Source organism: Geotrypetes seraphini, chromosome 2 (assembly GCF_902459505.1).
Source record: "Geotrypetes seraphini chromosome 2, aGeoSer1.1, whole genome shotgun sequence".
NCBI classification, from domain to species: Eukaryota; Metazoa; Chordata; class Amphibia; order Gymnophiona; family Dermophiidae; genus Geotrypetes; species Geotrypetes seraphini.
The window spans coordinates 153413073-153427429 of record NC_047085.1 but is presented as its reverse complement, the minus strand read 5'-3'; the positions used below and the strand labels follow the sequence as shown (position 1 = coordinate 153427429).

Sequence of the window (14357 nt, the reverse complement as noted above, 5' to 3'; positions counted from 1 at the left end):
ACAGACAATATACGTTCCCACCCTGGACACTGTCACACAATCAACACTGGTACCCTTCTGCCCAAACGGAACCCCCAAACCCACAAATGAAAAACTAACCCACTTCACAATGTCTCACTTCATGACCTTACCAAGATCATTGACTCCCTTCAGTCATCCGGTTCCATTCTAGATCCCTGCCCATCACACCTCCTAATTGAGGTGAAAGACACTTTTTCATACTCAGTCCTCCCTCTTATCAATGCCTCAGTACATACAATCTCTGTGCCTACAAGCTGGATATCATCAATCATTAGACCACTCTTGAAGAAACCCACATCATTCGACACCATTAACCATGATATCCTCCTCACCTGACTTGCTGAGCTTGGCGTCCGAGATACAGCACTACTCTGGTTCACATCCTTCCTAATCTCAGTGCGTGCTATTTGATATTACCCCATCAAAGCCAAAGCCAAAGCCAATCAAGTACAGGGTACCACAAGGAGCACTACTATCCCCTCTGCTGTTTAATCCCTATATTACGCCTGTCCTGGATATAGCCCACAAATACCAAATCAAGATTCACTCATTTGCCGATGACATCCAACTCTACCCACCGCTAGGAGACAACTATGACTCCCAGATTACAAAACTGTCTCTCAGAAATCAAAAGGTAGATGTCCACAAACAAGTTTCAACTAAATGCCACAAAAACTGAACTCCTTTGGATCCATAAAGAACATTACACCTACAACCGCCCCTCTCTCCTCTGGGAATCATCTACCATAACCACAAAAGACCAAGTCTGCAGCCTAGGGGTACTTCTTGACCCTAATTTATCACTTACCGACCATATCTCACAAGTGGTCTCATCTTTGTTCTACTATCTATGACAACTACAGAAAATGAGCAACTATTTCTCTGAACTGGACTTTTCTTAACTTCTCTATGCCTTCGTCCTCTCCCGCATGGACTACTGCAACACATTATTCAATAGACTGATGGCAAAAAATATTAAGCATCTCCAACGTGTACAAAATGCAGCAATCAGACTACTGAAGAACCTTCGCGCCCATGATTCAGTATCCCAAGCGTTAGCGTCAGCCCACTAGCTACCCGAAGCCAAAAGTTGCATCTTCAAAGACTTAGTACTTGTGTTCAAGTTCTTACACGACATGGCGCCCAACTATATATCAGCCAAACTCCCACCTTAAGTTCCAAACACATCCCTCCACTCCCAGCAGGAAACACGTCTTCAGATACCCCCTAGTCGGAGTTTCCAGCTAGAAAGTGCCAGACGAAGGTCATACTCTCACTTCTCTTACAAAGTACTAGAACTGGCTACTTCCTAACATCAAATCCCTTAATGGACTTTTGAGCTTTAGAAAAGGCATAAAAACCTACCTCTTCACCTGACTCCTTAGAACAAGCTATCATTCAGACTGTTACTCCCAAACCACTGTATTCTTAATAGATGTCCAACTGACTCACTCCCTGTGCATGCTTCAAGCTCCAAGTGTCTGCTAATCCAGAACAATTGATCTATATGCTCCTCACGGTTCCCTGTTGTTAATTGTTAAGTATCTTTTTTGCTGATATGTATGTTGGGGAGGATGGGATATAAATTGAATTAAATAAATACATAAATCATGTGATGTCATCAAATCACATCCACGCTTGCTCAGAGACCCTCCATACACAGCTTTGAGGGCCAGGAAGAAGTAGAGATGAGGTTTGTGTGGGGACTGGGCTGGGGTGGAATGGGCAGGGTGGAATGGGGCAGAGTATTTTTTTTAATCAAAAATAAGGTAACCCTACTTCGGACCAGCTGTGCCTGTAATCCATACATTTTTGATTGGTCAGATCCCCCTCTGCACTTCCTATAGCTCTTTTATTTATTTATTCAATTTTCTAATCTATCCTCCCAAAAGAGCCCAGAACGGGTTACAAGTTTACATACACAATAAAGTTTAGCAATAAGATAGTTGGAGTAAGATCTTCAAATAAGGGTCTATGGTCATATAATCAGGAGCACTGTGCAGTCCCAAGATAGACATGTTGAGAAGGGCTTTAGATGTTGTACAAGCAACAAGTTAATAATATTCTGGCTGCACTTTTGTAACAGGCATGAAGATATAGGGTGACTGTAAGGTACAGGTAGGAGGGCACTGCATTTATAAAAATAGTAAAACCAGAAAGTAAACAAATAGAATGGGAATGCAGAATGTCTCAAAAAATAAGGTGATGTAGTTCAAAGTTTAATATGAGATAATTTGATAAATGTGTATCAGAAATAATATTTTCTTCATTGTTGGCAAAACTAGTCTGTACAAGCAGAACAGTTAAGAACATAAGAACATAAGAACATAAGAAATGCCTCCGCTGGGTCAGACCCGAGGTCCATCGCGCCCAGCAGTCCGCTCACGCGGTGGCCCAACAGGTCCAGGACCTGTGCAGTAAATTTCTATCTATACCCCTCTATCCCCTTTTCCAGCAGGAATTTGTCCAAACCTTTCTTAAACCCCAGTTCTTTCTGACTGCATACTATCAATTTTATCCTTTTTCAGTTCGTGAAAAAATCGGGCCTATTGCTACTCCAGACTTCATTCAGAATGCACCGGGATTACCAAAAACACGCTCAGGTAATTGATAATGATGTTGCTTGGCTTTTATCCATTACCCCCCAGATCAGAAGACACCAGGTGCTAGTGAAGTGGGATACTCCAGCTTTAGAGGCTCAACTCCCACACATGAAGCACAATCTTCCACTGAGCGGCCTCCCCATGCTGCGTCAGGAAGCCTTCATAAAAAGTCATTTCCCTGTGCCTGGGCAGCAGGAGATGACGGAACATTTCCTGCTGAGTCAACAGTCACACCACTATCCAGAAAGCGATCTGGATACAGCTAGGCGAGCAAATTTTCTGTCTTATCTTTCCCAGGTAGTTATCCACATAGTCTGAATATCGCCACCTGTGCTCTGCCCCACCACTACCTAGACAGCAGCACTATTAGAGTAATTCTATAAGGGGGAGGCTAGATTTAGGTACTAGGAAAGCACCTATTGTTCTATAAATTAAAATAGGTGCCTACTTTTTTTTATAGAATACTAAGTAACTGGCTGAAAACACGAATCTATATTTAAGGTGTAGAAAAATAATCCCAGTTAAGTTGGTATAAATACTTGCACCAGGATTATAAAATCTTACACTCTCCATAAGGTCTTATGCAGTCTATACGATATTCCCCTCTTGAGGCTGGGGAAGGCATTCAGACCGCCGCTGTGGGGTCCTTACGACACCTAGTCCTGCAAGCCTTCAAGCACAACAGGGGAGGTGTAAAATCCAGCCAGTTAAAAGGATAGCACAGTTCCAGGATAGCAATCCCCCCTCTGCCAATTTTGTAACACTTAAGGATACAGTTCATACATCACCAATAATTGCCCACATCTATAATACAGTATAGACTGGACTAACCTTTCTGTTTTGACCTTAGTTCAGGTTTGCAGGTTCAAAGGTAAAAAAAACAAAACACTGCCCCCCCCAAAAAAAAAACCCAAAACAAAACCCTTACCAGTCCATGCCCCAGAGAACTGATGGCAGGGTTTGTTTCAGTCCTTCACATAAAGACCTGGCAGTCTCTTTCTGTAGCTGCAAGCTCTGAACGAGGGCTCCTGGAACATGGTCTCTAAATCCAGACACCAGATTTTGCCTTTAATACCATGACTACCTCTGAAAGGCTATGACAGTGTCCCCCTGATGACCTAGGCTGCAGAAGACCCAGGCCTGAAAAATAGGCACAATTTGTACCACTTATGCTAGTATTTTTATAAAGTTAAATATACACCTATTTGTCTTTATAAAATACCACCTTATAAAATTTGTTTGATTTTGGCACTGAAAGCTCTTCTGAAGTGTTCCAGTATTGCAGGTAGGAGAACAAAATCAACCGTATCAAAATTTTTTCCTATCAGGTAAAATAATGAGACGGGTCCTGAGACAGATAGCCCGGAATGAGAAAGATTTGGGAGATGTATCTACGCTTGCAGATCCAAGGGTTGTAGAGATTCTTTTCAGCCAGCGCTGTGAGGCAGCGGCTTGAAGTCCTTCAAATACTTCTTGCACCCAGACTCCACTCATTGGGAAACCAAAGTCTGACCCACGTTCATTTCTTAAAAATGGAATGGTGCAACCATTGGATGCTCTCATACTAAGGGTTGTAGCCATCAAGTGATTAGTGTCCCATGAGGGAGATTAATTTTTTAAAGAAATGTCTTGCATATACAACATTACCACCCATGGGATGACAACAATGTACATTTTTTAATGTGACTTTTTAGGTATGTTTGGGGGCAGGTTTTCTGCAGAGTGTGAGTGGAGTCAATTACACACACAATTTATAAAATAGGTTTAAAATTGATACTTCCTTGGTCTTCTTACATAGGTGACCCGTTATAAAATTACCTTCCAAGTTATTTTGCATGGTTGTAAATGGGTCAAATTACCTGCGTATCCTGGGTTTAACAATGTGAGCGCCAAAGTTATAATTTTATCCAGAAAATATATAAAAATGCTTTATTAAAAATATAAAAATACTATAAGATTGAGGAAGGCTTAATCTACTTCTAATACTTGTGTTTTATCGCAAGAAACTAATGTTTAAAATTGGGTCTTTGGGTTTCCTGCTGGGTGACTTTCAGATGGATAGTTTAAAGTTCATTTTTTGCTTACCCATTTACCACAGAGAGGTACTGAATGTAATGGTGTCATCGGCTTGTGGTATTGGTGCTCTAGTTGTGTTATGCGGGGCTGCAGAGAATATAACTTGATCTTTGTGATGTTTTTTCATTCTGTGGTGCCTGGGTGTTTAAAAACATGACCTTTATCTGTCTCAACTACACAGAATGGCTTTTATCTCTAGAAAGATATTTTGCTTTCAGGCCAGTGGTTCTGGTACAGTCACACACTGTACTAAGGTTTACATTAATATTAAAGGGATTCTGAGCCATAGAGGTTTTTTTAAAAAATGAATTTTGATGGGTAAACAGTACTTTACTCATGTAAATCAACTGAAAATTGCTCTCCCTCCCCATATATACCTGCATCATAATAGAGGTATTCCAGGGGAGGGGTTAGGTGATGGGGAGAGGGGGAATGTGTACATAGTTATGAATTTTCAAAACTAGGCACAGAAAAAGTATTTGCTGAAAATAAGGTGTAGATCCTTGCAGGTACTTTTTCCTTAAGCAATTGTTAAAGTATGCACATAATTCCATTTTGAAAATTGGAGCTAAGAGCCTAGATTAAAAGCACCCCAGGGACTTTGCAGCAGTAAGGGTTTGTTTTAAAGGCATTTCCAATGCTTTATGCACAGAAACAGTCTGTTACCAAATTGCCTGCCAGTATGTGAGTAATGTTCCATGCATACAGCCTGTATACATGTATCTTTAGCCATTATTTGAGGAGGTGTTTTGAAGGTGGGATTGAGAAGCAGTTTGCACTTAGGCACTTATTTATGAATTTTCAAAAGACTACATGTATTTTAATTTAGAAAATATATGTACCCCAAATAGCAGGTGTAAGAGAGAAATTTACTGGATTAATTTTTAAAGCTGACATACACACATGCTTTCATCTTAAAAATTCAACAGACAGAAAAGTATGCTTATACTTTTTAAACACAGTTATAAATTTACCCCAATGTGGGTAGTTTAAACATCATTCAACAATATAATAGGAATTTCTATTAAATTATTTGGAATAACTGGTTTTATCTGTGAATATTGTGGGGCTCATAATCAAAACAAAAAAATGTCTAAAAAGTGGCCTAAATGGGTAATTGGACGATCAAAAAGCCTGAAGTGCCGTGGTTCAGGGAGGTGGGCGATCACCATCGCGGCAGGAGAGATGAGCCATCTCTCCTGTCACGATCCACTCCCCCCCAGCAATGATCGGGGCAGGAGGGAGCCCAAGCACTCCTGCCTCGGTGACCCCTCTACCTCCACCGCTACTAAAATATGGGCAGGAGGGATCCCAGGCCCTCCTGCCTCGACACAGGTCCCCCACATCTGTCCCCCCCGCACCCCTAATTGGCCCCCTGAACACCCCGCACCCACTGACCTGTGAGACCAACCGCCAACCCCGCAACCCCCCACACCCCAGTATCTGAAGAACGTTGGCCGGACAGACGGGTCCCAAGCCCAGGTGCCTCCAGACCCTTCTGTCCGGCCAACGTTCTTCAGGTATGGGGGGTGTGGGAGGGGGATGTTGCTGGGTGTGGGGGGGTCCGTGGGGTTCGGGGGGGCCGAGTGAGGGTTCAGGGGGCGATCGTGGGGGGGTGCGACGAGGGCCTTGGATCCCTCATGCTCGTATCTGAGAGGGGGGTGGGGGTAGGAGGTTTCACTGGGGCAGGAGGGCTTGGGCTCCCTTCTGCCCCGATCATGTTGGGGAGGGTGGGGGTTCGGGCAGGAGGGCTTGGGCTCCCTCCTGCCCCTATCGTGTCGGGAGGGTCATGGTTTCGCCGGGGCAGGAGGGCTTGGCCTCCCTCCTGCCCTATCCGAACGGGGGGGGGGGGGGGGGGGTGTGGATCGCAGCAGGAGAGATTGGCTATCTCTCCTGCCGCGATCGTTGCTGAGGGGGGGGGGTTGATTCTGTAGCTGTTGTTCCTTCGCCTAAAAGGTCTGTTTTTGGGCGTTTGGGACTTAGGCTTTTTTTTGTTTGATAATATGTTGCAAGTGTAGACGTAGTGGTGGTATGGCGGTTTAAACTGCTGAACTTAGAGGTAGGCCACTCTCAAAAAAAAAAATCTCATTTTGGATTGTTTTTTTTTTTTTTTGAGAATAGACATTTTCCCTGTTTCTACTTTCAATGTTTAGGGCCTTAGGCCAAAAGGGGACTTACACATTTTTTTTTATTATGCCCCTCTGTGTAAAATGTTTAATCCACCTATCTGTGATTCTGGGTTGGACAAGCTCTTACCTGGCATTTTCAGAATACACTATAAGAAATTTTATGTAAACAATTCAATCTTCTTCTGGCTAATTTCTTTTTGTTTGTTATTTTTAATATATGACCAATAAAAATGGATATTAACCATGTTTTGTATATCTGAGCCATGTTTTGTATATCTGAAAAAAAAAGGTTGGTAATCTAAATGCCATCTAAATATGTAGAAACATTACTATAAACAACTGAAAAAGGTGTAAATATGTATATTCTCGGTTTACGCTCTCCTCTAGGAAAAACATTATAAGTCCTAAGATTGTTGCAGTTGTCCAGGTCTCATCACATCTGGGTAGGTAGAACTGAAATTTGAGCCTGAAGAAAGTCATAGCATGATGGCTGAAACATCGGTTCTACCTACCCAGATGCGGTGAGACCCAGACCTAAGAGAACATACTATAAGTTCCATTTTACGTAGCATGATGAGGTGGGAATTGAGACATCCATGTCCAGACACACGAGGTTCCCCTGGTATTTAAAAAAAAAAAAAAAATGGAGCAGAAGCAATTAGGGGTGGATGGAACTCTTCATTTCATCCTCAGATTGCATCAGGCTTCATTGACTAATGTAATTTAGAAAACATTTCATAACCTGAAAGCAAAATGCAGGCCTCTGTGTGGTGCATCAGTATAGAAAAGTCTGGAGAAGGATTTCAGTAATGGTAGCACAGAATCTCCACTACTAGGCAATTTTGATGTAGCAAAATCCAACAGAAATATATTCCAAATATGTTTATATGCTATCTCTTCTATACCAACAGAATTACTAATTCTTAGGAATATGATGACAAAAACAAATGGGTTTTTAGTTGTTTCTTGAATTGGAGCCGATACATACAATTGACCCACCAAAGCATTCCACATCTTAACACCATCTATGCAGAATGTCAATGCCCTAGTATCTGCATAGTAACCTTGTATTCTTGAAATTAATAACATTTTGTCTTCAGATTGTAAAGATCTGTTTGGTTTGTAGGTCCCAATGACTTGTTGAAATTACCATGGTGTTGATGATAAACAATTTGATGGATCACAGAGATAACACTCTGAAATAAAACTGGTAACCAATTTAGCTTCTTCAAAATTGGTGTTGTGTGTCATCCTGTCGATACACAGAATTAACCTAGCTGCAGCATTGTGTGTCAATTGTAACGCTCTTCATCTTGTCTTGGGAATTCCAAGGTAAATGGCGTTACAGTAGTCCAATCTTGACATCATTCCTTGTACAACAGTTCTAAAATCATAGGTCGAGATCAATGGTTTTAGACAATGAAGCATATGAAGTTGACCAAAGCATGCCTTTACAGTCTTAACAATTTGTAACTTCATGGTTAGACCTGGGTCTAGGACAACCCCTAAAACTGTCATTTCCTTCCTAACAGGTAATGTCATCCCTGATGCACATAAGGAATTAGGCCACTTCTCTTCCTCACTTTCCCACTTCGCCCTACAAACATCATATATATAGTGTGATAAACCCAAGTCCATTTCGAGTTTTGTTTATGACAAACCCAAGTCCGGTTCAGGTTTTATCCCAGAGATAGGGAAGAAATACACTATACCTCGATGCAAGAGAGCTGATCAAGTAGAATCACAAACTGGGAGAGTTGGCAGCAGATGAGGTATGGCAGGGAAAAGACAGGTTGGAAAGCTGCACACAATTTAAACCTGTCCCTCACCCTGCCAGGAGATTTCTACCTTTCCAGCAGCCTGTCCCTGTAAGAGCCAGGGCTAGAAAGGAACCTGCACTTAGCCAAACGGAACAAGCCAGTGTGTGGAAAGCCCTTTCCCCACCTAGGCTCAGGGAGAGTGGCTCTCCACATCTTAAAACGAGGCAGTGCAGAATAGTTGGAAGGCAAGCAGAGGGGAGGCAAGCAGGAGAGAACCAACCTGGGCTGTGGGAAACGGAAGCTGGCAGGAGCCAGAGAGAAAGAGAGATTTTCTCTCCCCAGCCTAAGGAGGCTAAGGAAACTGACTGCTATATGACAGATGCAGAGGAGCTGGTTTCTGCCTCTGAGAGTTGGGAGTAGAAGCCATGGACACTCAAGAGAGTCTGGTAGGACCTGAGGTTTTTCCAATAGATATAGAAATGCAGTGAGAAATATGTGCTGTGTTTTGCCTGCAGTCTCTGAGCCTCCCGAGAAGACAGTGTTTTCTTTTGAAGGAGATTTGTATTCCTCTCCTTTTATACTGGACTTTAAGTTTGTGCCTAAGAGCTTTAATTTTGAGCCTAACAAATGTTTGGATATGTTTTCTCTACTAGTAACCAGGCTGAGCCAAGTACGTTCCTTCCCCACAGCTATGCATAATTGATCACAGTATCATCTCAGTAGGAAAACGTTCTGAGAGCCCTGCACTTTCACAAAGCAAAGGCTCTCAAAATAAAACTTTTCCATAGGCTTGGCTGTGCTAAGTTTTTCTTATAAAACCTGTGCTTCTGAATTTTATGCCTACTTGCAGAACAACAGTTTGCTTGGGAAAACGTTAAGCTGAAGGTAACCATGTGACATGCTTGCCTGCTTTTGTTACTCAGTTTTGTTTGGAGTTTTTTTTTCTGTGCTTTCCCTGTTCACGGACTGACAGGACTGCTGCTGGGAAATAAGCAGCTAAATAATTATTCTAAGCCAGGGGTGTCCAATGTCGGTCCTCGAGGGCCGCAGTCCAGTCGGGTTTTCAGGATTTCCCCAATGAATATACATGAGGTCTATTTGCATGCACTGCTTTCATTGTATGCTAATAGATCTCATACATATTCATTGGGGAAATCCTGAAAACCCGACTGGATTGCGGCCCTCGAGGACCGACATTGGACACCCCTGTTCTAAGCCTATGTCCGGAAATTAACTGCTCTGGTGAAGAGGACTGTGTTTCATGCTGCTAGAAAAGTCCAGAAGCAGGGGACTGGATGGCAATACTTTACTTATAAAACTTGGACACTTGGTTTGGTTTTGGGTCTCTGTATGAGAAGCTGATGTTTTCTTAAAGTGAATAATTGGGGGGGGGGGGTTAAACTGTTAAGCTGAAGCCTGCATTTTTGCTTTGTGAAACCAGTGACTGTAATAAAGCTAAGATTTGGTGAATTCTGACTTGGACTCTTCCCTTACATGCCCTTACTAGGCTAATGGTAAGCCAGATAAAATTCTGAAGGGTCCCTTGGTGGTAAGGGACACGCCAGGCCAGAGAACTTTGTCACGATCCATGGGCTCGCGACGCAGCTCAAGAGCGTGGGTATGACAATAGCAAACTGTTCCAAAATAACACTAGCTCCCAGGACTCAAACACCAAAAGTCTTGTTATACTAGTTCCTAGAATATTAATACTCCTTCTGGGAAAACAAGTCAGACTGTTTAAAATTCCTACATAAAAACAAAATTCCAATAGCATACTTCGCTTTTGTTACATGTAGCCCTCAGCAAATAGAGGATTTTCAGAATAGGTTGATCCAGTCCTACTTTTATCCTCATTTAGGGAGTAATTGCTAGTTCTGATTTCCCTATAGCAATTTCCTAAGAAAGGCAAAACTAGAAGTCCTTATATACAAGAAGTGAACCCAGAGCTGGACCAGCTTATTCTGAAAATTTAGTCAGTTGGCAACCCTATCGTCAAAATTATACTGAATCACAAAGTTGAAACAAACCCCAAGACGGCAGTCTCTACATGTAGTGCAACACTAGAAAAAGAGGAAGAAAATATACTGTATTTTCTCTCCAACTGAGCAAAATATGAAGGCAGCAGATATATAAAAAAAATTTTGTCTATGCAGTCTGGGTATTTTACAGTATTTTTCTAATCATGCTGATTTTGGACTTTTTTTCCTGCTCTGTTCTCTTTTTTGTTTCCATGGTCTCCTATCCAGTTTCGGTTGTTTCTTTCCTGTTTTGCTTTATTTATCCTCCTACATCTCTTTGATCTATTCTTTGTTCTTCTCTCTCATCTGCTCCCTGGTATTTCCATTCCCCATTCAGTCCTTTGTCTCTTCTATCTTCTCCTTCTCCCTAACTCTAATTTCTTCCTTCTTTACTCATACTCTTCCCACCCTCCATCTATTTTAATCTACCAGTCATCCCCTCACCAGTTCAACCTATTTCTTTTATTGCCTGTCCTTTTCTCTGGCTCCATTCCTTTCCTTCTGCCATGCAGGATCCTTTTCCCTACTTCATGCCTCCATCCTTCCTTGTCTCTTCATATCTTACCATGCTTTCTTATCCTTCCCATCTTAAGTAGAGTCTCATTCTTCCTCCCCTCCACCACAGGGCTCCAGATAGCTCCAGCTAATCAGTGAGAGCCTGAAACAATCCTGAAAGTAAAACCAGGACTGGTTCAGCTTGTCTTTAATGACCTAGAGTCATTTGGTAGCCCTAGCCCAGTATTTCTTAACTTCTTCAAGCCAAGTACCCCCTAAGCCTAACAAATATCAACCAAGTACCCCTGCCTAAGCTCTGCCCCAGACCCCCCCCAATAGTACTAATTGTAATGCAATTTCTTCCATCCATTTTTCATATACACACAATATAATCTTAATACATAATGGTAACCACAAAATTAAAAAAACACAAAGCACATTGTACGCACAGAAAATGTTAATTATCATTTATGTTCAGGGTTTTTTTTCAAAGAGGTCAAGGCAGATGATTTTAAAATATGCAATCAGTACCAACTATAGAAAAATAGACAAATATAGATAGTAGATATAAATTCACAAAAATGGCACATTTTGATCACTAAATTGAAAATAAAATTATTTTTCCTACCTTTGTTGTCTGGTGATGTCATGAGTCTCTGGTTGCATTTCCAATATTTCTTCCTTTCTGCCTCCTGCACACTTCCTCTCCTACGGACCCCATTCCCTCCCCCAAAGCCGACCTGTCCACAGAAGCCGCAGAGGATCTCTGCCTGCCCCCCGCTGAAGCCGCCACCACTGTGGATGCCTCCCTGCCTCCATCTGCACACCCGCTGCACTACCCCTACCCCTGAAGCCAACCCGGAGTCGACACGCTCCATCCCCCCCCCCCCAGCAGCAACTCTGGGCTATGGCGCATGCAGCGGCTGGCCCACAAGCCTTCCCCCGACATCAATTCTGACGGAGAGAAGGTTCTAGGCCAGCCAGTCAGCGATTAGTGTTGGGGGGAGGAAAGGCTTGTGAGTCAGCCACTGCACGCGCCATGGCCCAGAGATGCTGTTGAGGGGAGGGGGGATGGAGTGTGTCGGCTCCGGGTTGGCTTCAGGGATGGGGGGTGTAGCGGGCATACAGATGGAGGCAGGGCAGCATCCCCGCTGGCAGCAGCTTCAGCAGAGGGCAGGCAGGGATCCTGGCAGGAGACAGGGAGGTATCCCTGGTGGCGTCCAGGCTGCATACCCCCAAGGGTATGCGTACCGTGTGTTGAGAAGCACTGCCCTAGTGCACCATCCCATATACTTTCTCCTTCACTCCCTCCCAAAAGTCTCACTCTCCTCCTTGTTGCCCCACCACTCTATTTCTCCCAAGATATTACCCAGTCTGATGTAAGTCTACATCTCCCTGCCACCCAGTGGCGTACCGAGGTGGGGGGCGGGAGGGGCGGTCCGCCCCTGGTGCCAGCCCTGAAGGGGTGCTCCCGGCCTTGCCGTTCAGTCCCCCCACACCCCCGAAGGACCGCTCGCCCCACTGACCTTCCTGCACCACCTGTGAAGCAGCAAGCAGCAGGATCTCGAGGTCAGCTATCCCTGAGCTGCTTGGGCGCTGCTTCCTGCGCCGCGGTCCCGCCCCTCCTCTGACATCAAAGGAGGGGCGGGAACGCGGCGCAGGAAGCAGCGTCTAAGCAGCGCAGGGATAGCTGACGTCGCGATCCTGCTGTGGCTGCTTCATAAGTGGTGCAGGAAGGTCAGTGGGGCGAGCGGTCCTTCGGGGGTGGTGGGGACTGAACGGCAAGGCCGGGAGCATAGGTAGTGCTGCTTCATAGGTGGTGCGGGGAGGCCAGGGGGGCGACAGGCAGGCAGGCCTTCAAGGGGGGGGACAAGGCCTTCAAGGGGGGGACAGGCAGGCAGGTCTTCAAGGTGGGGGGACAGGCCTTCAAGGAGGGTGCAGGCCTTCAAGGGGGGACAGGCCTTTGGGGGGGACCCTGGTTTAGAAGTACACGGAGGGAAGGGGGTGTTCAAAGAGACGTGCATATGCCAAACTTTGGGGGGGGGGATGAAGAAATAATGGGTCTGAAAATAGAGGAGAGGGAGAGAAATGATGGACCATGAGATTTAGGGAGGGAAGGAACTGAAAGGGAGAGAAATTGGACACAAGGGATGGTGTGGAAGAGGGATAGAGATACTGGATAGGAGGGTAATTGGGAAAAGAAAGGAAGAGATGGTGGACTCTGGGGTGGTGGGGAAGGAAGGAGAGATGCCGGATGAAAGGGTAGTTAAGAAAAGGTGGATCTGTGGAGGGAGATGAAAAAAAGGAAAGATACCAGACTTCCTGGGGAGGGAAGGGAAATGGAAAGGGAGGACAGAGTTGGCAGATGGATGGTTAGCACGCAGAAAGAAGAAAGATGGAGACCCTGGCAAGCAAGTTATCAGAAGAAAACCAGAGCCTTGGACCAACAAGATTTGAAATATAACCAGACAACAAAAGGTAGAAAAATTAATTTTATTTTCTGTTTTGTGATTATAATATGTCAGATTTGAAATGTGTATCCTGACAGAGCTGGTGTTGGACTGCAAACGTGAGCTAGGATTTAACAGAGAGAGGAAAAGTCCTTCTTGTTTCTTTATTTTATTTACACCACAGCGCCAGTGTGGTTAGGAGAAGCCAAAGGGGGTGAAAAAGCTATAAAACCCACCAGGAGTTTTGAAAAAAAATCACCCAACTGGGCAGGAAAATCGAATTGAAAAACCAATTCAATAGGCTGAATCGAATCGAAATTTTTTTTCCTGAATCTGGCAGCATTAGTTTGCGCTACTGTCTTAGACTTTAGGACCTGGGATTGGGGAGAGATGGCATCCTCAGTACTTTATAATGCAAGTGAAACGAGGATTTGGTCAGACTTTTGAAGGGTCTGCAGAAAAAAAATATTGTATAGGCCGGGGACATGAAACAGCAGGAAATGGGAACTTTTCTTCCTTCTATTTTTGTGAATGGAAAGGCTGAGGATGTCAGAGAGTTCAGTTAAAATATGTGCTTTATAAGAAAATATAATAATGTGTTTTATAAAGTTTATAGCATAGCTGGCCTACCCAGTGAGGTGTTTCTAGTGGTGGTGGTGGCAGCGTGTCAATGTGTTGAGAGGAAGAGGTGGTATGGGAAATTCTGCTGAGCAAACTCCGGGCCCATTTCCACCCCCCAGTTAGTCCACTCCACTCAATTGGTTCACACACTGAGTGGGTCTTTGGGTGTTGTGTTGGGATCTCT

General features: G+C 44.0%; 1 protein-coding gene across 3 annotated transcripts in view; it reads left to right on the top strand.

Annotated features, from left to right (window-relative positions):
* The window catches only part of LOC117355460 (acetyl-coenzyme A synthetase, cytoplasmic-like), a 156046-nt gene that overhangs the window by 110776 nt on the left and 30913 nt on the right, over nucleotides 1–14357 (top strand). For 2 of the 3 annotated variants that reach the window (XM_033934054.1, XM_033934053.1), the window contains 2 exons: nucleotides 2550–2624; nucleotides 3953–6117. In XM_033934054.1, the coding sequence (XP_033789945.1) occupies nucleotides 2550–2624; nucleotides 3953–4080 (203 nt within the window). In that variant the 3' untranslated portion in view covers nucleotides 4081–6117. Of the gene's footprint in view, nucleotides 1–2549; nucleotides 2625–3952; nucleotides 6118–14357 lie in introns of those variants that run through there. The other variant, XM_033934055.1, reaches the window with a different exon arrangement.